General features: G+C 43.5%; 1 protein-coding gene across 1 annotated transcript; it reads right to left on the minus strand.

The window, feature by feature from the left end:
* Positions 1-13,851: 13,851 nt before the first annotated feature.
* FITM2 (fat storage inducing transmembrane protein 2) lies at positions 13,852-15,810 on the minus strand. Its single transcript, XM_060230872.1, has 2 exons — positions 15,581-15,810; positions 13,852-14,487 (listed from the first exon to the last, which is right to left on the minus strand). The coding sequence occupies exons 1-2, from the start codon at positions 15,751-15,753 to the stop codon at positions 13,872-13,874; spliced, it is 789 nt and encodes a 262-aa protein (XP_060086855.1). The 5' UTR covers positions 15,754-15,810; the 3' UTR covers positions 13,852-13,871.
* Positions 15,811-26,788: the final 10,978 nt, after the last annotated feature.

Consider the following 26,788-nt stretch of genomic DNA (forward strand, 5'->3'; position numbering starts at 1 on the left):
CTGTATTGTAGTAAGTCCCTGTTGCAACCTGCCACCTTCTGACATTTCAGGCTTTCTTTAAAGGCAATTTAAAATTATCTTATTAAAACGGACAGTGCTTTTACATGGTTCCTCCTCCCTGTTGATATGGTTTATGTAAATGTACTTGAATGTGACCTAGTAAACCTAAAAGCTGCTGGATCAGAGGTGTGATCTATATAATACAGCATTCTGTTTCATCGCATGCCCCTAGAGATTTTCCAAGTAGGATGAAATGGCCAAAGTCTGGACATTGCATTAATTGATGATATTGGAATTTATATCCTGCCCTCCACACTGAATCTCAGAGCAGCTCACAATCTTTTTTATCTTTCTCCCCCACAACAGACACCCTGTGAGGTAGGTGGGGCTGAAAGAGCTCTCACAGAAGCTGCCCTTTCAAGGACAAGCTCTGTGAAAGCTATGGCTGACCCAAGGCCATTCCAGCAGCTGCACGTGGAGGAGTGGGGGATCAAACCTGGTTCTCCCAGATAATAGTCCGCACACTTAACCACTACACCAAACTGGCTCTCTGCTTAATGCCACTGAACACGGAGGTTCCATTTAGTTATTCTGGCCAATAGTCAATACCCAGTATCTCCTCCATGAATTTGTCTAAACTTCCTTTAAAGCCAACTAAATGAATGGCTTTCATTTCATCCTGTGGAAATGGATTCCACAAGTTAATCATTTTTTGAGTGATAAAATAATTCTTTTTGTCTGGCCTGAATCTACAACTCAGCAACTTTGTTGGATGACACCTCCCCACCCCCCCCCCTCCCAATTCATTCCTACTGTGGGAGAGATAATCTTTTATTCATGTTCTCCATCACCTCCACCTCCTCCATTAGTAACCTCAGCTAAACTGAAACAAAAAACTCATTAGGTTCTGCTTACGGGGAAAGTGCTGGAACCCCTTGATCACCTTGGATTCCCCTTCCCTTCCTTCACCCTTTTCCAGCTCCGCAATAGCCTCTCTGAGATATGGCAACTAGAACTGCACACATTTCAAATGAAGCCACATCATTGACCTGCCACTCACCCATAGCTTCCTATATTCAGCCTAGTAAATTGCAGTACTTCTCTCACTCGTGCACACTTGCACAATACTTTTGTGTTCTTTCCTGTCCTAATAATCCTTAGCATAAAATTTGCATTTGAGCAGGCTTCAGTCCCATGCAGGAGCAGCAGTTGCCCGGCAGGCTCCAGAGCTATCTTCCATATACAGAAATTACAAGTAACAGGTGAACCAATTCAAAACACAGAGGAATAGGTGCTTCTTTTCACTGACCCAGGAATAGAAGACACAAGAAACAAATATGGAGAGAGGGATGTCATACAGTAATTAACAAGCGTTACACTGTGCACAAACTGAGAAATGAAGGAAGATGTGAGAAAGATGTAATTTTTTTTAAAAGAAGTTCAGCCTTTGGGACACATGTTTGCAGCAGAATTTGAACTTGAATGTCATTGTCTGACACAGAGTGGCTTTGTGTGTGCAAAAATCAAGAGAACCTATATGGTTGGGATTGTCATTTAAGCAGACACAAGCAAAGAGTGGTTAGTGTCCAACTAGGACCTGGGAGACCCAGTTTCAAATCTCAACTCTGCCATGGAAGCTTGCTGGGTGACTTTAGTCATACTTCTCAGCCTAGCTCTCCTCGCAGGGTTGCTATGAGGATAAAATGGAGGCGAGAAGAATGATGAAAGCTGCATTGAGTCCCCATTGGGGTGAGAGGCAGGATACACTTGAAGGAAAATAAATATGGGAATCCTGAGATGTGCTATCTAAATCAGAGGCCTTTAACCCTCCTGTTTTCCCAGTACTCTCTTAGGAGGAGACAGAAATAAATCTAATGTTGCATATGCAAATCTATTGCCAATTCAGCTTGCGGGAGGGGGGCAGCAAAAATTATGCAAGTGTGTATGAGAGGAGTACTGAATATAGACTGAATATAAGGAGCTCTGGATGAGTGTCAGAGTGCATGTTTATACTCAGTGCCTTCTTCAATCCCTGGCAGCCAGGGCCAGCCCACAGCACTTTGCTGCCCCCTGTGCCACCCTGGCTGAAGCTCTAGAAATAGTGCTTCTGTGTCTCAGCCTGGATGGAGCCAACAATTGCTTGGGCAAATGACAGATCAAAATGCCTTGGCAGATGATAATTCCATGACATTAATAAAAATTCCAAGGGGATTGCAAATATATACAACACAATCACCATATCAAATTTTTAAAGTTACAATAAAAAGGCACAAAGATATGCATTCAGTTCATATGGACAAAAGTTGCATTTGCCATTTAAACAGTATTTGTTGTTGTTGTTGTAAACCATGCAGTCATGTCTGACTCTTGGTGAGTCTATGGACCAGCCCTCTCCACGTTTTCTGATCTTGTATTGTTTCTTTGAGTTGTTCCATGGTGTCAACTTTTATGGTGTCTAACCATCATGTTCTTTGGCAGTCTGGTTTCCTTTTACCACTAACCCACCCAAGCATAATTGCTTTTTCTAGTGAGTTCTTCTGCATGACATGGCCAAAATAAGTCAGTCGCAGTTTTGAGATTTTTCCTCCAGTGGTATGCCTGGTTTTATGTGTTCCAGTACTTGCTTATCACCTTTGCTGTTCAAGGAATACACAGGAGCCTTCTCCAGCACCACAGCCGAAATGAGTCAATTTTCCTCCTGTCTTGCTTCTTCATGATCCAACTTTCACAGTCATAGGTTGCTGTGGGGAACACAATGGCACAAACTAATCTGCATTTGATTGCTAGGCTGATATCCTTGTTCTTCCATATTCGATTCACGCTCATCATTGCTGGGCGACCCAACATATTTAGGAGGATGCAATGTTATTAATTTTGTTATCTCAAACCATTCCTTTTTAGAAGGTTCTTAGTAAAATCATAGTACATGACCATTGCAAACAGCATCCAGTTCATATTCATTTCCTCCAGCATCACTAAGAACCTCCTTTGCTTTATTATTTTCCAGTGGCAATTTGGAAACTCAATACAGTTTCTACAGACACTCAGAAAAACCCAACGGATTTTCTGCTGTTCGTTTTAATATGTTCCCTGTCAATGGTCTTTCCAGCTGTATCCAGCTGCACTCCATACAATTTGATACACAGACTTCTGTAAGTATCACTGGAAGCAAGACAACCTACATCTCCCCAACTTCACATTTCATTTTTTGATGTCATCAACTCTCATAATCTTATTATATTATGATTACAGAATACTATACTCAATTTGGAAAGTTGTCAAAAGTATCCCCCCTCCCAACAGTTGTCTGTCACGTCATATGAAGATGCCTTATCCAGTAGGTTGTCTACAATTGAACCAGGCAGTCTCTGAGTATAACTGGGCACTGTACCTCTGTCTACTCCAGTGGGCAGTAGTTCTGTGAGGTACTTCCAGGATCTTTTAAAAAGTGTGTGTGTGTCACACCTAGGACCCCTGGCATACAAATATCCCCTTCTTCTGAGTGAGAATCCAAATGAACTTCAGTTGCCTAAGGCAAGAAGGACCCTTTTTGACCATGAAGTCTACCTCCAGATCCAAACCATCTAAAGTGCCCAGTTCTGTCCTATGCATTATTACTCAGAAATAAAACCCATTGAATTACATAGGATTTATTCCCCAGTAAGTGATTTTAGGACTGCAGGCTTAGGAAACATACACTATCTTGGAGTCAAGTACAGAAAGTTATATGCAAATGCATTTGGCTTAATCTCCCCCGTGTGTCACACAGGACCTGTCACTCAAGACATACAAAAACAACGAAGGCTTGCAGTAAATGCACTTTAATAGAAAAGGGCAGCATTATTCCATTCAATATTGCCATGATTACAATTGCTTTCTCTAGCACTGCCTTTTAAAATATTCCTCATAATGACAGCATCGGCAACAAAAGTTTTCAGTTCTAAAAAAATCTCGACAAAAAAAAAATTTCAGTTCCAGAACTGTGCTTTGTTGAGAACGATGCAAGTCAGGCATCCACGATCTTGAACTGAATTTGTATTTGCATAAATACTGTGCATACTGTCTTCTCTCCAAAGTAAAGCACAAAACAGGATCCTGGGCAGAAAATTCACTGCCCTTGAATTTCAAAAACTGCCCTGAGCCTAAATGCAAAGTACAAGCTGTTATCTGGTTCAAATGCAATCAGAAGGCACTGGGGGTGGGGTGGGGGGGAGGAGGAATGTTAACAGGCCCCCCAGTTTTTAAACCGAGTATAGTACTTCTGTATATCGGTGTGTTCACCCATCAGATGAATGGCCCCAAAGGGCTCCCCCTGCTAAAAAGGAAGCATCTGGTACTAGACCACATACTGTATTCCTTTCATGATAAACACCTTACTCATCATGGCTGCTGGAACTATCTACATACACGGCAGCCTTGTCAAAAGACTTCCAATTCTCTCAGGATATTTGGTGGGATTTTGCCTTAAACCCTTACGATGTGAAGGTACGCCCGCTTGTAAAAGGTAAAGGTAGTCCCCTGTGCAAGCACCAGTCGTTTTCGACTCTGAGGAAGCTACAAGAACTGCAGTAGTTGATAGGGACTGTTCTATGACCTCTGGGTGGCCACGCAGCCTAGAGCAGGTGTGTCAAACTCATTTGTTATGAGGACTGGAAATGAGACTTTGTGGGGCGAGGCCCATGAGTATCATAAAATGTAATGACAGGTAATGGAAATATAAACTTTATAAAAGATACAGAGAAACACAATTAAAGATATTATTTTTTACTTAATATACAAACATACTTAAAACTCTTGTGATACTTTGTTTAAAACGGAATGCTGGGGAATAGTGGGATTTGGCAATGCAATTTTAAAAATAAAACATCAAGAAAAAGCACAAGGATCACAGCAGAAACTAAAAATATAAACCAAAACTAAAAAATGCTCTGGCTTTAGGAAAACATGAAATGGCTGAGGACTGCAAGCTTCTCCCCCTGCCCCCAGGTCTACTCAGATTGGCAGTAGCTCTTCAGTATAATATCCCACTTTGGCTGTGAGTTCCCAGGTTAGAGTACTTACTAGGCACCAGTTCTAAGGTCCATTCTATCTCAAAGCATAAACCCTTTATTTGCAAGGTCACACAACTCCAGTAAGAAACAACTTCTAACTGGTCATATAAATGCTGAAAGTGAAACAGAGCTCCATTCCATAAAAATACATTGCAGCACAGACAAAGCTGGAAGGAAAACATGGAATGGACTTTCCATAAGCTTCAAGAAGGCGGCATGCACGGAGTGCCGGTGCTAGGGCTCCTGCTGGCAAAATTCCTACTACCCGCCACGCCCTGTATTTTTAGTGTAGGAAGGCGGATTGAATAATGTGCTGCTGTGGTCGACTGCAGGAAGGAAATTGGAACTTTGTATTGACTTCTATCGCTTGTAAAACCTGCAAAGGGAGACGCTTGTGGCCCTGCCGAGCTGGCCTAGCGGCGCTGCGGCAGACCTCGGGGTGGAGTGAGTGGTTATTCAGGCTGCAGGGAAGCGGCGGCGACTCGAACTGGGCGGACGCAACAGGGAGGAGTAGAGCAACGAGGAGTGGAGCCGACAGCGTTGGCCGTTGTGGCAGAGCACTCGCTCTGACGGGAAAAGCTGTCAACCCTCCTACGCGTCGGACCAACGCTAGCTGGCTGCTGGCAACTTCCTGGACTATCGGCGGCTGTGCTGTTTCCAGTTGGGGATTGCGTCTGGCAGTGCTTGGGCAGTCCTCTGACCGCTGCTGCTGTTGCTGATTCAGCTGCAGCCTTGATGGGGCAACCGCTTGGACTGCGCTCAGCTTGCTGGTGCTATATTTGGCTCCTGCCTACAGAAATTCAGCATCTGGGAGGCTCGGGGAAGATCTCTGTCCCCTCCGTGCCTGCTGGGCAGCTGATTAACGGGGACTGGACTTGGCTCCAGGATAGAAGGCTGCCTGCACACAGACCGCACTTTAATATTATCTTTATCATCAAGCACTTTAATTATCAGCACTTTCATCTTTAACATTTCACTCCAGTTGTACTCTAGTGAATGCCCACCTAACTTAATTGTCTCTCTATTGCTAACGATGTGCTTTGAATGATGTTATAGCTGCTAAATTTATTTGAACCTATTGTATTAGTGGTTGATTTATTGGGGAGAGTAACTGGGGTGAGGAATTTATTTGGGTTTGGATTGTTATTGTATTAATTAGCTACTGATAAATTTGATAAATTATTGGCTGATTAAGTTGGGGAGTGTAAATTAGTGGGTGTGGGGGTCTAGAATTTAATTGACTATTGGGGATAAATTATTTATTAGCTAATTAATTAATCTGATTGGAATTAAGAGGGGCTTTAGAATTAATTAACCATTTAGGGGAGGTTAATTGGCAGGGGTTGATAGACTGATGGGGGGGGTCTTAGCTAGCAAGGGCAGGGACAGTAGAAATCAGAACTAGAATACAGGGTTGCAGCAGGGCATCCTATATACTGGTCGGAGGCGACTGTGGAGACCAGTGGGGGGGAATGACCGGCCAGCGGATTTCAGCACTCCTGGGGAGGGGAAGGTATGACAGTGGGAACAGACATAAATGTAAGGGAAATTGTGGCTGAGACGTGAAGGTGCTTGGCCTCCTTCCAGTCTGTGTCCCATCCCAACGGTGACAGGTGGTGGGGTCAGGTTGAATTACTCACCTCCATCACTGGTGTTATGCAATGCCAGGTCCATAAATAGTAAGACCTCAGTCCTTCGGGATTTCCTGTGTGAACAGGATATGGACCTGGCAGGCGTGACTGAGACCTGGGTACACGATGGGGAGACGGTAGCCCTCTCCTAAGTAGCCCCCCCGGTTACTCAGTCTTTCACCAGTCATGGACTAGCTGGTGGGGGGAAGGAGTGGCCCTATTCATATGGGAGGCTTACTCCTTCCGGGCTCTCCCAACTCCAGAGATTGACGGCATCGAATGTGCGGGTCTGAAATGGGATGCTGGAGAGGGTTTGACAATCTGGCTGGTGTACCGACCGCCTAACGCACCAACTAGTGCCTTATCGTCCTTGATGGAGGCCGCAACAGGCTGGGCATTGGAACACCCAAGGCTTTTAATTCTGGGTGACTTCAATGTCCACGCCGATGACGCGAACTCTAATCAGGCAACGGACCTAGTGTCATCCATGGCTACGTTAGGACTCTCTTGTAACAACACCCACACATCAGGCCGGGCACATGCTGGACTTGATCTTTGCGTCGGGGGTTACAGTGGCCCAAATTACTGCTGATGCAGTGCCATGGTCAGACCACTATGTCCTGAAGGCCTGTATGGACGTGCCACCCCTAACCCGTTTAGGCAGCGAGCATATTTTAGCTCACCTGCGGAACCTAATGGATCCAATATTGTTCCAGAGGGAACTGTGGGATCCCTGGCCCTCTGGCGATTCTCTCGATGACCTGGCTGAATCCTGGCAAAATCGGCTCACCATGGCCATTGATGAGATCACTCCCCAGCGCCCTCATTCAAAGATGGTGGTGTGGTATAACACAAAATTGCGGTTGATGAAACAGAGGCTCAGACGGCTAGAGAGGCAGTGGCGGCATACTCGTGACAAAGCAACTAGAACATCTTATAGAGAATACATGAGATCCTATGAGATGGCAGTCAAAGCCACAAAGAAATCTTACTTTGCGGTCAAGATTGCATTTGCGAATTCACGCCCGGCTCAATTATTTAGTATTATTCAGACCCTTACAACTCTGCCACAAGGCAGACCAAATCGTGGGGAATTGGGCATTGGCTGTGAGGCTTTTGCAACCTTCTTCGCAGATAAGGTCTCATCACTCCGCCGTGACCTCCCTGCCACAATTGAAACAGTATGCGAGCTCGAGGCTCCGTGCCTGTTTTCCGGATTGGCTTTAAACAGTTTTACAACACTCAGCCTGGAGAAAGTTGACATGATCCTCTCCACTGTGCGCCCAACAACATGTGATTTGGACCCGTACCCATCCTGGCTGATTAAAGTGTGCTGGATGGAGCTTTGATATCCTATAAGGGATATTGTAAATAGATCCCTCTCTGAGGGGCTTTTTCCAAGGCCCCTCAAAGAGGCAGTAGTCCATCCCCTCTTGAAAAAACCAACATTAGATCCGGCCGAATTAGCACACTATCAGCTGGTCTCAAATTTACCCTTTTTGGGTAAAATCATTGAGAGGGCAGTAGCGCTGCAGCTGCAGAGCTTTCTGGAGGACACTTCCATCCTAGACCCACACCAGTCCGGCGGGACGGAGACAGTGCTGGTCGCCCTGGTAGATGATCTTCAGTGACATCTAGATCGAGGTGGGTCGGCAGTGCTGATGTTGTTGGACCTGTCGGTGGCATTTGACATGGTCGACTATCAGTTGCTGGTCCACCGCCTTGCCGACGTAGGGATTCAGGGGTTGAACTTGCAATGGCTTTCCTCTTTTCTCCTCAGTCGGGGACAAAGGGTGATGATCGGGGGACAACTGTCCCAGAGGCATCCGCTTAATTGTGCGGTGCCTCAGGGGGCGGTGCTCTCCCCAATGTTCAATATCTATATGTGCCCCCTTGCCCAGAGATTTGGGCTGGGTTGCCATCAGTATGCTGATGACACCCAGTTCTATCTGCTGATGGATGGCCAGCCGGCCTCTGCCCCAGAAAATTTAGTCCTGGTGCTGCAAGCCATGGCAGGGTGGCTCAGGCTGAGTCGTCTGAAGCTGAATCCGATGAAGACAGAGGTCCTTTGCTTGAGTTGTGGTGGTCTGGGAAGGGAAATCCCTCTACCAGCTTTTGATGGGGCACCACTGATACCAGTGCCCAAAGTCAGAAGCTTGGGGGTGCTACTGGAGCCCACATTGGTAATGGAGGCCCAGATAGCAGCCACTGCGAAATCTGCCTTTTTCCACCTGAGGACATGACAGTTGGTCCCTTTCCTGGAGCGCGGCGACCTAGCAACTGTGATCCATGCAACGGTCACCTCGAGACTAGACTACTGTAATGCCCTCTACATGGGGCTGCCCTTGTCTCGGATCCGGAAACTGCAGTTGGTGTAGAACGCAGCAGCCAGGTTGTTATGGGTCTCTCTATACGGGAGCACATACAGCCAAGGCTGCAGGAACTGCACTGGCTGCCAATAGTATTCCAGATTCGCTACAAGGTGCTGGTTATTACCTTTAAAGCCCTATATGGCTGAGGACCTGTCTACCTTACGGACCGTCTCTCCCCACATGTTCCCCAGAGAGTACTTAGATCTGGATCGCAGAATTTACTATCAATCCCCGGGCTGAGGGAGGCGAGGCTGAAGGCTACTAGAGATAGATCCTTCTCAATTGCTGCACCCCACTGGTGGAACCAACTCCCAGAAGACGTAAGGGCCTTGCGGGACCTTGCCAGTTCCGCAAGGCCTGTAAAACAGTTTTATTTCGACTTGCCTTTAGTTAACTACAGTATAAGTAGATGCTCAACATCGCTGAATGCAATGATACCAACACTAGCACCAGAAATTGTTTTAAAAATTGTTTTAAATTATTTTAAATGTTTTAAATTGTCTTAAACTGTTAATTGATAACAATTGTTAATTTTAATTGTTTGCTTCTTGTTCTATTGTTTGGGTTTGATTGTTGTTAGCCGCCCTGAGCCTGCTTCGGCAGGGAGGGCGGGATATAAATGCGAGGAATAAATAAATGCATAAATAAATAAATTAAGGTCCCTGTGCCCAGATAGGCTACTCCCAGATACCTTAATGGAAAGTCCATTCCACATTTTCTTTGCAGCTTTGCAAGCACAGTATTCCTGCTTCAGCCTGCAATGACAAGAAGGAACTGGGAACCCTGTAGGCAGCCTTGGAGCTTCAAAGGGTGAGGACAGGAGGGGGAAGGGGGGAGCAAAGAGCCCTGCGGGCCTGATTAAAGCCCTGGGTGAGCTGGATGTGACCCATGGGCAAGACATTTGACAGCCCTGGCCTAGAGGAAGGACCTGCTAAAGTGTTAAATGGCTTACCCTTAAACTGCTTGCTTTCAAGCCAATGACTTAACCCATGAACATCTGTGTGATGGAGCTGTCACTGCAATGCAGCCTGGTTTTAGGATGGGGAAAAGGAGGCTACTTTCAATGTAACATTCCTCATAGATGTAAAGGCTGCTGAACTGACAGAAGTATTACCCAAATTGGTTTATCCATATAACATCTCTAGGTACAATGCAGGTCAGTGAGAACTGCGCAAGAAGAGACTACAGCCCACATCCTAGAAAATGAATGGCAAAACTGGCACTGATTTTCACAGACCAGGTATATGACACAGTTTAAAAGCTGAATCCTATACATGCAATTTCATTAATTGATGTCCTACTGAGGAAAGGCAGCATAAAAGTTTGGCATGAGGTTACAAGTGATGCAAGAATAGCCATTGTAAATATTTACTTTAACATTATGCATCTGCACTAAAGGACCTAAATTACTCTGAAGATCTGCATAGTCTAACAGGATCTGACGACATTTTGCTACACACTGCCTTTGACCCAAAGAAAACTTATAGACATTAAATAAAAATGGAAGAGGCTTCATGGAACAAAAACTGTGAGTCAGGCTGTTGTCAAGGAAGAGAAGGACACCTTTTGAAAATAATACATTATACCTGAAAAAAATCTACATCCCACTGCTCCCTCATTTGGAAGAAAATCCTACCAAAATCAAATGGAATGATTTGCAGAAATGGGTGTTTAGAATTAGATCATTACTGTCATATTCTTGGAAATAAAATACAGTTTGACAAATACAGGGATAAACAATCAAGACTGCAGGAGAACTGCAAAGACTCATTTTACAGTTCTTAAAAACTGAGCTTAATTTGTTCGTTAATGGACAAAAAAAAAGACAAAACAAACATCACAAATTAAATACCACGCAGAGTCACTGCACTATACAGAGGACAAATGAGAACCACTCTTTATACACTACTGAAAGGTTTTGGGGTCTCCCAGTGTTGTTACATCATGAGTGCCCAAACTAAGCCACTCACTCTGCAATATTTAACATATACACTTGAAATAATAAAAATGTATGCACGTAGGTTATGCTGAGAAAAGGAGTTGTCAGTACAATTTTTAGCACTAAAACGTAAATGAGTGTAAGCTTATTACTTAAAGTGCTGTTCAGCAAGCTACCAGTAAACCACAAGATAGAATACTTCAGAGGTCAGTTCTCTTTTGCTGCTCCTTTGTTATTTACAAAGCCAAAAAAGTCCATGTAAACTGGACTGCATGCTGGTATAGCATACAGAGTCCCATGGACAAGGCAGCCCGAAAAAGTGTTTCCATAACTGTGACTGTGTAAAGTGCCACTATTTGCACCAATGTATAATCCCAGTTCATGGGCAAATACATTACTAAAGATGGCTTTAAACTGTTTTCATGCAAGGTAACAGTGCTACTTCTAAACTGCACCTTTCAGTTTACACTTCTCTTAAATATGGCACCTTTGCATAAACCATAATTCCACAGAAACCTATGAGACCAAAGGCTCCTGCAGGCATTATGTTCCCAAGAAATGGGAACCTGCCAGCTTCATGTACTGGGACCATGATGCACCTGATACATGTGATTGCCATCTCACACATACCGGCTAATTTTCCATGCAGATACAGCTTCCATTCACACAAACCAGAACCACATGAATGGAAACTGCATTTGCATACTGCATTGTTTAGGGCTGTGCATAGAAAAGCCACACACTACCCAATTTGCATGGGACAATGGAACAGAATGTAACATCTGTTCAGCAACAAACAATATACACCTAAATATTAGGTCTATAATCCACCAAGATGTCCTATGTTTCTGTAATGCCAATCTACAATTTCTTTCCTGAAATTTACATTTAAAGTTAGTGGAGGAAGTTGGAGGTTCCCCAGTCCCTAAAATCCTTATGGGTATGACATGAGTTCACCTTTGGATCCCTTTGGAAACCATGGCAGTAACTTCTATCCCACTGTGCTTATGGGGGCTGTGAAATTATAGGCATTTACTTCCAAGTAAAAGCATTTAGGATTAACACTGCAGTCAGTGTAAGTATAAGTAACCCACCTCAAGAGGTTTATGAAATATAAAAACCAAGCACTGAAAAATTCCTACTAATTTTTAAAAATTGAAGATGGCAAATTTTGGCAAAAAAAAAAAATCTGCAGGAGGGTTAGTAACTTGCATGATAGGATATTCTGGAATAGAGAAACCCTGCAAACTTGAATCTTTACAGACTATACATTCATTAGGATTAAAAATTTTAAATGATCTCCAAAGCAACCAGCCAAGTCAGAAAACTGGAGCAAACAACATAATGTAGAAGAAATACCATGTTTGCTTTTTAAAAAATATTAGTGTTGTGAAAACAAATGGTGCACTCAAGGCAACAAATCTAACATGCCACTTGAAGTGAGCTCATTTCTGAATTTTTCTCAAAGCCAAAGGCTAGCTGTGACAGTCTTTCATATCAGATGCCCATTAAGAACAAAATCACTTTCTTTTTGCTTGCAATTAATACAGCTTGTTAGGATGCATAATTAACAAATGTAAGATAAAACTGAAGGATGGGCAGCTTTGCAACCAACACCCTATTTTCAACAAGCGAGACTTGATTGCCAACATAAAGCATGTTGCAACAGCTAAGCACTGCTGTATTGCCACAGGGGCAATAACCAAGTTACTTAAGAAACTCTCAGCAGCTGGAGAAATCAGCTACACAATCTTAAAAAGAGTTGCACCATTCTAAATCCACTCTGTTTTAGGATTGCACTGAAAATCTAGTAATGTGACTGAATGATGGAAGATATTTTGAACAAAGAAAAACTTCTGGAAATCAATTGTACAGTAATTTGATCTCAGGTTGAAGTGAGACTGAAAACACTTAATAACCTAGAATTTCAGGTTTGGGCATGAAATGGACATAAAACAATGCTGCAGACTTGTTCTATTACTCTATAAACAGTATTAACTACCATTGACTCAGCCGATGGCCCTCTATCACCATAAAAAAACCCCTCATTTTTGCAAGGAACTCCATCCTTGGCTCCAAGATACCCTGCCATGGCAGAAAGATAGCCTGGTTTGAAACGTAAGAGTTTCTGTTGGCAAGGATTAAGGAAACCCTCAGCTACGAGACTGGATTCTACCAGCTTTGCATGGATGCAAAAGGAAGGAGGGATCATCTTACTTTATTCTTCTCCATATTATAGCCCCCTCCATGCCATATGGCCATTTGGCCCCATGAGAATCTCAATCCCTAGCATAGCCTACAGCACTCAGCCATACCCAAAGCCTTACAGGAGGAAGAACCAAATACAGCGCCATAGGCAAATTCAGGCTGCTGTACAGAATTGTCCCGTCTTGCCTATAACTCCACCCCAGGAGTCAAAATGGAGGAGGTTGCTGGAGGAACAGGAAGACAGAGAACAAGCTACTCCCATCAGCAGAAAGCTGGAAGAATCCAATCCAAGGAGATCCTTTGGCCGATACTTTCAGCTAAACAGCTACATTGCTGTAGCAATTTCAATTTATGTTTGGCTTATAAAATTAGTCAATGAGCCTTTAGCTTACCTTAGTAGCTTTTCCCAAAAAATCTTTTTGGAACTCTAGTGCTGAAGCAACTGTTAGTGTTTCTATTGAACTAGATGGCCAGAAAGCTTAACCAGCTGTCTTGTAACTAGGATTCAAATAGCAGCACCCTCTCTATCTGGAACTAGACCATGGCCTCTAGCCAGAATACAAAAATACTTGGTCTTTTGCTCCTTTCTTTAAATATGCTTTGTTTTTAAAGCTTCCTACCAAATAATTAGTAATCCTTAAAACAAAGTCTGACTCACAAGAAACTGTTTTTATAGGCTACGTTTGGGCTTTTGAGAGCTCAAATTAACACTCTGGGGAGGAAGTCCAGGAGAGAAAGGAGTCAAGTACCAGACCCTGTATGTTCCATACCATGCCAAGAGGCCCACCAAGGTGCCAAAAAGCTTTTGGGAGAAGTTATGGAAATATATAGCAGTGGTCAAAAACATGAACAACCAGATCACAGTCAAGCAACTCAAAGCCAAGAAAAGGCAGTTGAGCACCATGTGCAGCCGGGGGATCCTAGAGGTGTTCAAGTTGTGCATCACAGCCATCTCCTCCACAATCATTAGGGCACAGTACGAGAGGAGGAAGGAGTGCCCCGAGATGTCAAAACCATGCCAGAAGCCACCAGCTTGTTGACACTGCAGTTTGCTGGGATGCTGCCGGTGTAGTACATCGAGGGCTGGGGATTTATAGCAGCTGCCTGTGAGATCCTCAATGTGCAGAAACACCCTCGTGCATGCATACCAGACCACAGTGCCGACCAGCAGAGTGGTGAGACGTCGTAACACTGCCAGTGCATTCCGGGTGACATAGTAGTTAGTGATACCGATGAAAGGCAGCAGCAGCCATAACGTCCAGCCCCAGGCAAGTTTGACAAAATAGCTGCCAGAGAGAAATCAAACAGAAATACTCCATTGAAAAAAAAAGCTCCATTGTAACCAGGAAAGTCAACCATAGATGCAGATATAAGATATTATTTTATACCATTCACATCCATTTATTTATACATGTCCAGAGCTTTCGGGTGAACTTTGTGCCAGATCATATACTTATGGAAGTTATCAGACGAGAGGCAATACTTAATCTTATCTAAAGCAGAACACTGGATTTGGTACAAATGCAAGTACCGCTGCATTGCTTAGCAGTAATGAGTACAAAATTAAAACTATATGAACTGAAAACTGCTCAGAAAATCTGACACAAATTTCAAAATGCTGTAAAAATAAGATTAGTTGAAAAGAACTGGAGGAGGATTAAACTCATAGGCTAAGCTTCTAGGTAGATTAATCAAAATAATAAAGAAAAACACAATAATTCATAAAGGGGCAATGTTCTGAACATCCCACTTAATACTTGTTTACATGGGTTGTGGGCTTTTTTTTTTGTTCAATGCATTTGTGAGATCCACCACTCATGGAATGATCAGACCCAGGCTATGGCCAGAAAAGATGCAATACAGCAACCTTGTGTCTAATCCAATATGCGAAAATTCCGGGAGAGACTTATTTTCTGTGACAGAAAAAAGGCACAACATAAATATAGGCACTAAAAATTTACTAAAATGTCCCTTCCTCAGGAGATGACTTGTTTTGGCTTGATTTTTGACAGTTCGAACTGAACGGGCAGGTTATTTCACCAAACTGTATGGAACTTTATGAGCCTGAGGCCTTTGAAAAGATGGGAAATATAGATTCACAATAAGTGAACGGGGAGATCCCTCGTGCAAACCCTCACCCCTATTTGCAGGAGAACAAGACCCTCCTGATCAAAATGCCTCCTCGCCCAAACACTAGTAACAAATGCTCCTTCTCACATTCCGCGCCCCCTTCCTCAAAGCCAGTCAGCCCGCCCTCTACCAGCATCCCCCACCAACAAAGACCCTCCCCTGCGGTTGGGCTGTCCCCACCCGCCTTCAGAGCCCTCTCCCCTCATAGGACCTCCGAGTCGGAGCAAGTCCCGCCCCTAAATCCCTCACATGTTGAGCAGGTTGCGCTTGTTGCTCAAGTAGGATTCGGGCAGCGGTGCCCATTCCTTCACCATGGAGCCGCCCAGCATGAGGCCCAGCAGTCCCCAAGGCATGCTCCTCCGCACCGAGCTTCGCACCAGGCAGGAGCGCACGGAACTGGCCCAACGGTCGATACGCTCCATCCTCGCAGGCTGGGACAGCGCTATGCGGCGGCAGAGGACAGCACCGCGGCCGCTCGAACTCCCGGCCACCGTATAACGTCACTCGGCTCCGCCTCTTCCCCGGCATACTCGTTAGGCCTACAGTCCGCCGGCCAAAGCGCATGCGTTTCAGGGGGTGGTGGCGCTCGTAGCCTTTAGCGATTCGCGTTAGCTGGAAGTGGTCGGTTTGCTGAGTCAGTCGCGGTCCTTTTCTCCGTCTTAGTACGCCTGCGCAGAGCGTCGAGAAGTACTGGCTTTCTCCTTGAGGAGATAGTGACTTGTTCTCTTAAGTCTGGAAAGCAGTTGCCGTGTTTCCCTCATATTGTTAAGAGTTGGATTAGGGAGGGAACGTCCCTTTTAAGATTAAGGGAATGTTTTTGGTCTGTTGTGTTTAACACAGTTTGGGACCCAGCTTTCAAAGCAAAAGGTTCCCAAAACTTCCTTCAAAGTCGGTGGAGAGAGGCAAAGCAGTCTGAAAGCAGGCAGAGCTGGACCTATACCAAATGCTGGTTTCTGTGATTGCTAGGTATTTAATTCAGTTATTTTATTTACTTGTTTTTTTATTTACATTATTTATAATCCATTTTTTTTACTTGGGCCCAAGGCGGATTACACAGAGTGAGTCTATAGGGATGGAGTAGAAAAGAGAATCCAGTAAAAAGGTAAAGATAGTCCCCCGTGCAAGTACCAGTCGTTTCCAGTAGCACCTTATTAAAGACTAACAAAATCTGTGGCAGGGTATGAGCTTTTGTGAGTCACCGCTCACTTCTTCAGATAGCAGAAGTCACTCACAAAAGCTCATATCCTATCCCAAATTTTGTTAGTCTTTAAGGTGCGACTGGACTCTTGCTCTTTTCTACTGCTGCAGAGACTAACATGGCTACTCATCTTCATCTGTCAACTGACAACATTTAGTAAACTGCAATAGAACCAATCAGAAATTTAAAAACAACTGAAGAGAGTACATTGTCCCCTGCCAAACTAAAGACTAACAAAATTTCCTGCATAAGCTTTCCTAAGTCAGAGATCAATCAGAGGCATTAACTGTGCATTCATTGGCACAGGGGTCTTTTTCTGAGCCAATGGGCACCTTTGTAATTCTGACACTAGATGGTGGGCACAGCCACAAAACGGCTGCCACAAGATGTAAAGCCAACCACAAAGTGTCAGGAAGTGAGGTCATACACAACTTGAATTTCTTCAACAAATAATGCAGAAGCTCTTTTAATAGGATGTTTTAAAAAGAATATAGTGTTTACAATATTTTCCAGTACAGACATTTTTTTATTATTTTTATATTCTGTCAAACAGAAGATCCTTGTGTGGTGGCAGCCACTGCTGAACAAACTTAAAAATCTGCCTAGCCATTGGCCAGTCAGAAGCCTTACTGGGCAAAGCAAAGCAAATAGCAAGCCTTTATTGGCATAAAACAGATTTAACAGTAAAATAGCAATATAAATAATATAAAATCCTAGATTATAAAGTACATAGGGAGCTAAAATACATAAGATAAGTAAAATATATATGAGTCGAGTTTAGCCAAATTAAATAATTAAAAGATAAAATGGTCATTTCAGAACCATTCTCTGTCATATTTCCATGGCCTGTTGGAGAAATCTAGCCACCATTAAAGTTACCTCAGCGCAAGTGTCATTTAAAAGTTTGTGGACTTTGCCTGAACCAGCACAGCCCAACATATCTGCTAAGATATCTTTCAAGTTTTTTTTACTGGGCAAAAACCTTACTTGACCCTGCCTATGCTCTAAAAACACTTAGTGGTAGGATTACCAATCCCCAGTTTGGGGCAGGGGATCCCTTGATTTGGAGGCCTCCCCCCCACACACTTTGAGGATATCAGAAAGCTGGGGGTGGGGGGGAGACCAATTCCCATAAGGTATAATGCAGAATCAGTTCATGGATATCTGGGGATTGCTTTTTGAGGTAGATATCCTCAAAACACACACCCCAAGTTTCAAAAATTGGACCAGGGCGTCCAATTATGCATGGGATGGAGAAAGTAGAGAAAGAAGTACTTTTCTCCCTTTCTCCCAATACAAGAACTCATGGGCATTCAATGAAATTGCTGAGCAGTAGGGTTAGAACGAATAAAAGGAAGTGCTTCTTCACCCAAAGGGTGATTAACATGTGGAATTCACTGCCACAAAACATGGTGGCAGCTACAAGCATAGTCAGCTTCAAGAGGGGTTTGGTTAAAAATATGGAGCAGAGGTCCATCAGTGGCTATTAGTCACAGCATATTATTGGAACTGTCTGGGACAGTGATGCTCTGTATTCTTGGTGCTCGTGGGGGGTGCAAAGTGGAAGGGCTTCTAGCCCCACTTGTGAACATCCTTTTTTTTTGGCCACTGTGTGACACAGAGTGTTGGACTGGATAGGCCATTGGCCTGATCCAACATGGCTTCTCTTATGTTCTTAATTCTATGAGCCTCAAAAGAAGGTTCACCTATCCTTTATTATTTCCAAATGGAGGGAAGGCATTTAAAAATGTGTGATCCCTTTAAATATGATGGTCAGAACTCCCTTTGGAGTTCAATCGTGCTTGTCACAACCTTGCTCCTGGCTCCACCCCCAAAGTCTCATGGCTGCACCTCTAATGTCCCCAGATATTTCTTGAATTGGACCTGGAAACCCTACTTAGTGGGCATAGGAAAGGTGTTTGCTGGCACCATGTTGGGGAACTCTGCATTATTTATGTTATTTATGTTACGTTATTTATGCTTAAGGTTAAGAGTGAGGTGAGGATTACTGCTCACTGCTGAAGATGGTCAGCAGATGATTAATGTAAAACTAGATCTAATCAAGGAGGGTGCACCGTGAGACATAATAAGCAGAACTAATTCAGATCTATAAAGAGAGGTTCATACTAAACTATCAGCACCTACAGTGAGTGAGGAAACCCAAGTCTTTGTTTAAGACTGAGGAAGAGAGTGTTGAATGTCTTGATGAATTCCAAGAGATGTAGGAGAGTTTGGACTAGACCAGGGGTGGCCAAACTGTGGCTCTTTCACACATATTGTGTGGCTCACCAAGCCCCCTCTATCCTGTTGGTTGGCTTGGAGAATGTATTTAAAGTTAAAGTTGCTTTCTTTCCACCTCTCCCTTCTCCATTCCCTCCAGCTATTTTCCTTCTTTCTTTTTCTTGTGGCTCTCAAACATCTGACATTTATTCTGTGTGGCTCTTATGTTAAGCAAGTTTGGCCATCCCTGGACTAGATCTTGTCATGTCATCTTCCTGCCAGTGGAAAGCTGCATCTATCAACATTTCTTTTTTTGAATAATTCTCAAAGCTACAAAAGATTAATTTTCTAAAACATGCAGTATGTTTGTTAACTTTGTATGTTCTTTTGAACAGGGACTAAATAAGTTGCATTTTATGCATGATGTTTCCTGATTAATGCCTCTTGTAAATCATTCTAAGGTTGTTTCTTGAGCATGTTCAGTTCATCAAAATGTGTGGCATGCTGTTTTTGAAGCAGCTTTGTAACTGTTCAGTTGTAGATCCCTAGCTGTGATCCAGTGGAATGGTGTATGAACATTACATTATTGCAGTAATCTATATCTGGTGAAGAGTGATGTCTCTTCATCAGATATAATAAAATATATCTTCTCAACTTATATATCAGAGAGCTAGCATGGTAAAGTGGTTAGAGCGCTCTACTTGGATCTTGGAGATCCAGGTTCAAATAACTCCGTTATGAAAGCTTTCTGATGACCTTGGACCAGTTGCACACTCCCAGCTTAACCTACTTCACAGGGTGGTTATGATAATAAAATGGAAGCAATGAGAACTGTGTGGACTGCTTTGGGACCCCACTGTGGACAAAGGCAGGGGATAAATGAAGTGTAAACAAAATAATATGAACATTTTGCCAGTATGAACACTTCATAGAATTCTGCAAGAAATACAACATCTAGAAACAGTACTATGTTTTAAGCATGCTTGCAAGTCATGGCTCCTGTTTTTAAATATATCTCAGCATTCCAGTTAGGGATATAGTGCCAGAACAGTATTTCTGAAAATTTCATTGATCTCAACAATGGGATTACATGGAATTGGCCTATGAATGAGAAAAAGAGGTATTTTGTTACTAAATGAAACAGTGTAGTGGGAAGATGTGATCATGGACCTTCAAGTTCACATGGAAAGGTTCCTCAAAGTATTCTCTTAATAAGCTTTCCAAGAGCAGTTACAGGAATATTTGGAATGGGATAAAAATGCCCCAAAGCAAATCAGGGGTGTATTGAAATGTACCCAATTTCACAAAATATTAAGGGGTTGAGCTGGAAAAGCTGTTGAGGGAGAATGACAAAGTGCAGGAGCATGGTGAACACTAATGTGTGCACGCCTACTGATTTCCACCAAGTGGCAGCACATGACTAGAAAAAGGAAGAGCCCCCCCCCCCCCCCCCCCCCAGCATTAGGCTTTTGCAAACACAAGTATAGTTGTAGATGAGGGAACTGATAATGTGTGTTTTACCTTCATGGTACAAGCATGGAAAAATTATCCCAGGATAAGCATTTCTGCTCAACTACATCTTATTCCATTATTTTAAGCTAGCTCTATATACCCTGTGGAGCAGTGTCTCCACAATTAGGTTGTTTTCTTGATTTTCCCCCATACTCTTTTAAATTGCATGAGCACAGGGAAGCATTTCATGAGACCATGATGGAAAGGCAGCAAGTAAACTGCTTTTGCGTACATAATGGGCCCATTCCTTTCCAATTGAGAGCTTGTGCACCTGGAATATCACACTATATTTCTGAGTAAAAGCAATGTTATGGCATGGTTTGCAAGCTCCCAAGTGCATCACCATATGCTTTCTGCGGCAAAATGCCCCATTATCTATTAGACTTAGCTTTAGCACTACATGGCAGGTGCAGCACACAGTAGCCGCTGTGGAGAGCTCCAGGGTTGGAGCAGCTCCCAGGTTTCAACACTGCTGCTGCCAGGCTCAAAGGTGGGTAGTGGGGCCTGGAGCTGTGCCATACTCAGTGATTGTGGGGAGGATGAGACGGGACCCCTCTCAAGTCTAAAAAAACCCCAATACAACCTTCCCCAATTGTTGCAGTCTAATCTAGATGTTACCAGAACATGTACATGAAACTGGTGAAATTCATCTCTGGCCACCACTGCCTCCTGCCTGTCTAAAATGCCTGGGTCTGGAGCACCCCCAAGCAACGAACCTGCTCCTTTAGGGAGAATGCAACCCCATCCAGAACAGGAAATGCATCAGTTCTGGAATCAATCTTTCTTCCCACCAGTAGCACCTTTGTTTTGTCAACGTTTTTAGCCATCATTCGTCTCAAAACTGCCTCCAGTCACTGGTTCAAGATTTCCACAGCTTGGGATTTGCTGGAGGTGCAAGATGCAGTTGGGTATCATCTGCTTATTGGTGACAATCCAGCCCAAATCTCCAAATGACCTCCCTCCAGTGGTTAGTTTATTGATTTGCAGATTTCAGGAGTTTGTGCAGGACAGTCTATTGCAGATTGTGTGTTTGTAAAGTGCTATCAAATTGCAGCTGAGTTATGATAGCAACCCCAACAAGAGGTTTTCAAGGCAAGTGAAAAGCAGAGGTGGTTTGCCATTGCCTTCCTCTGCAGAGTCTCCCTCGGTCTCTCTTCCATGTACTGACCCTGCTAAGTTTTCAAGATCTAACGAGATCAGACTATACTATGCTGCCTTTCCCAAACATATACTTCAGATTAAACATATTTTTACAGTAGACAATAAAGAGTCTTCAGCAATGTCTAATGGTGTGCATGGGGAGCAGTGATTTTTGTGTGAGTGTAGTTTTACAAAAAACTGTCGAAATGGGTATCTTGTGCATAGTTTCTGAACTGAGGATTGAGAAAATGTCCTCTGCAGACTACTGAAATGTGTGTTCTTTTGAAAAATTTCCAGATCTATATTACTTTTAAACTTTAGAACCGCTTGTCATCTCTTTCTGCCATTGAGGTTGCCTCTCCACAGCAGGATCTGACAGCTGTGCAATGCAGTTGTAGTCAGTGTGATGAAATGAGACAACATTTGTTCAGCTGTAACAATTGATTTGTTTACCAAAAGAGGATCTATCTTAGAGTTCACAGCTGCAAGACAAATCTTTGTGTGTGGAAAAGGGGACCATCAGTATTAACAACAATGTATATGTAGAGAGACAGAATCTTTCCACCTTGAGGAAAATTATACATTCCATGTGCTATATAACAAAATTTGAATTGACTTCCTCTGTTCTTGCTGTCAGAATAAACCACTGTAGTCTACCATGGTTTCTTTTTTCTGGTAGGTGCCAGAGAATTGGAACTGCAGATAGAAAGCCTGAACTAACCCTCCACCAGGGCTGGCTGCAGGTTTTGGCCAGGCAGGCCGCAGATTCAGTGGGAGCTCACAGGAACACAGCTCCTGAACCTTTCTGAGAGTTCCACCTCCTCCTTCTGAGAGTTCCACCTTATCCATTGAATAGTATGTGCAGCTGCATAACAATCCCTGGATGAGCTCCACCACCTATTTTTCTACAAAACAACCCCTGGTTTTGGCCATTCTATTTCACAAAGACACACCTATCCACACTGGCATATATTCAGCATTGTTGCAGAAGCTGTGAGATGATGGGGAGGAGTTCCCGGAGAACGTTATATAGTGTGATTTTCTGCTTCTTCCACACATGGCGGTCAACATTTCCTACTGGGAAATGGAAGATTACCCAGCATCTCCTGTTGGGAGTGGGCCCACTATCAGGCTGTGGGCTTCTGCAACCATGGCCGTCTTTGAACCTGACCATGTGCTCTGCTTGTCTCTCATTCTCCCCCTTCTTTCTCTCTGATGCATGTGCTGCTCATGAGGAAGCTTCACCACAAGCGAAAACTATATAATAGCATTTTTTGTAAGGGCATAGTAATCTTGAGCAGAATACACTAAACTAGCTTCCCTCCTTCCTTTTGGAATCATCCCTCAAGGACCTATTCTGGGTTCCAAGTTCTAGTTTCAGAGGAGATCGGGAAAGGATTGTTGGAGGAAGAATGTAGAACAACGTTTGGGTCCAGTGGCACCTTTAAGACCCACAAAGTTTTATTCACGGTATAAGCATTTGTGTGCAAGCACACTTACTGATTGTTTCTGTTTTATGTCCAGTTACCCATCCCCATTAGAGAGCCAGTTTAGTGTAGTGGTTAAGAGCAGCAGACTGTAATCTGGAGAACTGGGTTCAATTCCCCACTCCTCCATATGCAGCCACAGGCCTCTAGGATTTTTTTCCTGAGAGGGTGGTGGGGACCACTAATTTAATTAACCAAGCATAAACAATAAGAGGGGGGCCAGGAGAGGGTTTGTCTGGCAGATTTGGGAGAGGGTGCCATCCCCATGACCCCCTCCTAGTTATGAACCTGTGCAGCCAGCTAGGTGACCTTGGACCAGTCACAGTTCTTTTAGATCTCTCTCGCCCCCTAAAAAGAAGTATAGCTCACCACTAGTACAATGCTAAAAGCTAGAACTTGTGGCTGCCAGACAGTCTTAGCTATTCTACACACTATGGCATGTGTACCCCAGAAAAACTAGACCTGGCTCTTCAAGCCGTAGCTTCTTGGTTCAGGCTGAGTCGGTTGAAGCTGAATCCGATGAAGACGGAGGTTCTCTATCTGAGCTGGGGGGGAGATCCCTCTGCCAGCTCTTGACAGGGTGCCACTAATACCGGCCCCTAAGGTCAAGAGCTTAGGTATGCTCCTGGAGCCCTCTCTTACAATGGAGGCCCAGGTAGCAGCCACTACTAGATCCGCCTTTTTCCATCTTCAGCGGGTGCGGCAGTTGGCCCTTTTCCTGGAGCATGATAACTTAGCAATGGTGATCCATGCTACGGTCACCTCAAGAATAGATCACTGTAATGCTCTCTACATGGGGCTACCCTTGATGCTGACTCGGAAACTACAGCTAGTGCAGAACACTGCGGCACAGCTGTTAATGGGGCTCCCTCAATGGGCGCACATTCAGCTAGTGCTGAAAGAGCTGCACTGTGTTCTGAGTCCGTTTCAAGGTGTTCGTATTGACCTTTAAAGCCCTCTATGGTCAGGGGTCTGTCTATCTGCGGGACTGCCTTATTTGTTTACTTATTTTTATTTATTTATTTTATAAATAATACTGCCTTTCTCCACGTTTCCCAGAGAGCACTGCGTTCAGGGACAAAAAATCTACTGTCCATCCCTGGACCAAAGGAGGCTAGGTTGCGTTTGACATGGACTAGAGTCTTCTTGGTGACAGCACCAGAACTGTGGAATGCTCTCCCGGAGGTCATAAGGGCTCTGCGGTATCTTTCTACTTTCCCCAGGGCCTGTAAGACCGAATTGTTCCAACAGGCCTTTGATATCTAGTCGGGAGAGAACTGCCACCCCACATCATTATAGAGTTACTATGTGATCACCATTAGAAAAGAAGAACTCGCTTATATTGCAGTGGTACAGCACCACGAAATGGTTTTAAATTGTAATTATGTTTTATTAGTTTTAACTTGTAAATATGAATGTTGTTAGCCGCCCTGAGTCCACTTGCAGAGAGGGCGGGATAGAAATTTGAAGTAAATAAATAAATAAAAAAGTGATAATTTTAAATTATTATTACTTACTCCAGTATTGTGTATTTTGCTCTTGACCTTCACCCAAAGGCTTCTTGTAGGACAAGGGGGCATTGACAAGTGGACCAACTCCAGTTCCTCTAGGATAGCTCATCTGCTCTGAACCCTTTTCAGTCTGGCTTGAGACCAGGCTATTAGATAGAGATGGTCCTGTTGGTTTTCTGTAACAGTCTCCATCTGAATGTGCAAAAAAGCCATGTCTCTCTGTTGCTCCTACTAGATTTATCTTAGACTTTGATACAGTGGGCCATGCCATCTTGCTGTGGTGTTTGGAAACAAAAGTAGGTATCAGAATTGTCCATTTATTTATTTAATTGGATTTATATCCCGGCCTCCACATCAAAGCAGGCTCAAGGCCTCTGGTTTAAGTCATCCTCACAGACTCAAAGGATTGCTATTGGAGACCTATTATCACCATGGGATCTAACATTGTTGGAAAAGCAAGTCTATGCAGATGCCAAAGATGCTTTCTTCCAACTCAGTCTAACTCTGAAGATAGCCTCCTACTGTGACAATTTATCTGGCCATGGTCTGATGGATCCATACCATGGTAACATTGAGACTGCATTACTATGATGCATTCTACATAGGTCTCCCCTCAAATTCAGCCCAAAGACTCCAGTTGGTTCAGAATGCCACAGCTTTATTATTATTAGGAGCTAGGCAGACTTGGTCCATGAGGTCACAAAGAGTTGGACTCGACTGTGACTGAACAACAAAAGGCAGAGCATGCATATTACTGCCATTCTGTAGTCACTCCATTGGCAGCATATGAGTTAATGGGTTCAGTTCACGGTATTGGCTATCACATACAAAAACCCTTGGTCCTCATATCTGCAGGACTGCCTCTCTCCCCTACACTGTGCTACAACAGCTTCACTCATCTGAGCAGGGTCTTCTGCAGGGCCAAAATGGACAACTGCCCATTCGCATGCAGTTTCTATTGTGATTTATGGAGTGGTCTGCATGATGACAGGAAGGCACTTATTCTTCTGGCTTGCCACAAACTATGCAAAGCTAAATTATTCAGGAGGGCATTTTTACATAGGTGATAGGGCTACGGTACAATAAAATGGTTTCGTAAGATGCTTTCATAAAGGGATAGGCCATGTGGACTATACTGCTTTGTATACCAAAATGTACTAAAGACTTCCATCAAACCACTCAGGCCTGTGTGGAGCTACTTTATGACGACTCCATTCTCTGTGGAGCTAAGTGGCATTTTTTCCATGCCTGTGAGAGCTGAATTTTTCTCTGGAGATCTCAGAGGTGCTAGGGCTTTGAACTTCAATGCTGGGGGCTAGAATTAGATTTCTATTTGAACAGAGCAATATGCAAATATTTACAAGAGCCTGTTAATCCTTTTTGCTGTTTCATTGATCTAAAGTAGGTGAACAGTTACACATTCCATCACTTATGCAAATACATCAACTTTCTTCAAAGATATGACAGATTGTCAATATCCAGGGCAGAGTTTCTCTATTTTTAAAGTGACCATGTGTATCCATGAGTAGGATTAACTGTTTTACTTTGTTTGCTCAGACCTAACAACCTTCTAATTAATTTTGTGTGAATGTGCATAGTGAAGAAAGGAATACTAAATGGGGGGTTTAGATCTGCTGTTGTTGACACCAGCATGAACCCAGTAACTCCAATGACTTTGGAGGGTTATTTCTGAGTTGTTCAGAATTATTTTAATAGAGGGCAGGGCTTATCCAACATGTTGTTTCAATTGTAATGTGGAGTGTTTGGTCCCAGTGTTTGCATTTAAGTTGCAGAAGCTAACAAACAGTGAGAGGTCCATGTTTGGTTTGTAGATCCATCCTCCACAGCTGGAAAAAATGTCCATCCAGCTGTGCTACTTCTCTGTGCAGCTGAATTTTGAAGTGTATCTAAGATAACAGTATAAAGAACTGTACCTCATAGACCTTCCCTTCCCTCCCTCTTGGTTATCTCCTTGACTGCTGATATGAAGACTGTAAACTCTTTCAGGCAGGGATCTGTCATTTTTCCTATGCAGCTCCTTGTGTTGGAGCTGTATAAATAATACTGATCATCCAGATAAGCAGGACTTTGCATTAGCATCTAAAAGAAACAAGCCTAACATTTGTAGCATGCAAAGACTGCAGTCCTGTGCATGTTTACTTGCAGTCCTGTGCACTTTTGATCTGGCAGCCCTAGAAATAGAACCCTGCTACAGTTAGCAGGTAAATGAGCAGCAAATGTATCATGTAATTTTTACAAGGATCTATATTACAGTAAGATTTTTCAAGGACCTGTGTTGTTTCTTGAGCAGTTAGATTTGAACCTAACAAGAGCTTTAGAGTCTAAGCTTTTGAGTCAAAGCTCCCTCAACTGACTTCCGAAAGCTTAT

Source organism: Heteronotia binoei, chromosome 2, assembly GCF_032191835.1.
Source record: "Heteronotia binoei isolate CCM8104 ecotype False Entrance Well chromosome 2, APGP_CSIRO_Hbin_v1, whole genome shotgun sequence".
Taxonomy (NCBI): Eukaryota; Metazoa; Chordata; class Lepidosauria; order Squamata; family Gekkonidae; genus Heteronotia; species Heteronotia binoei.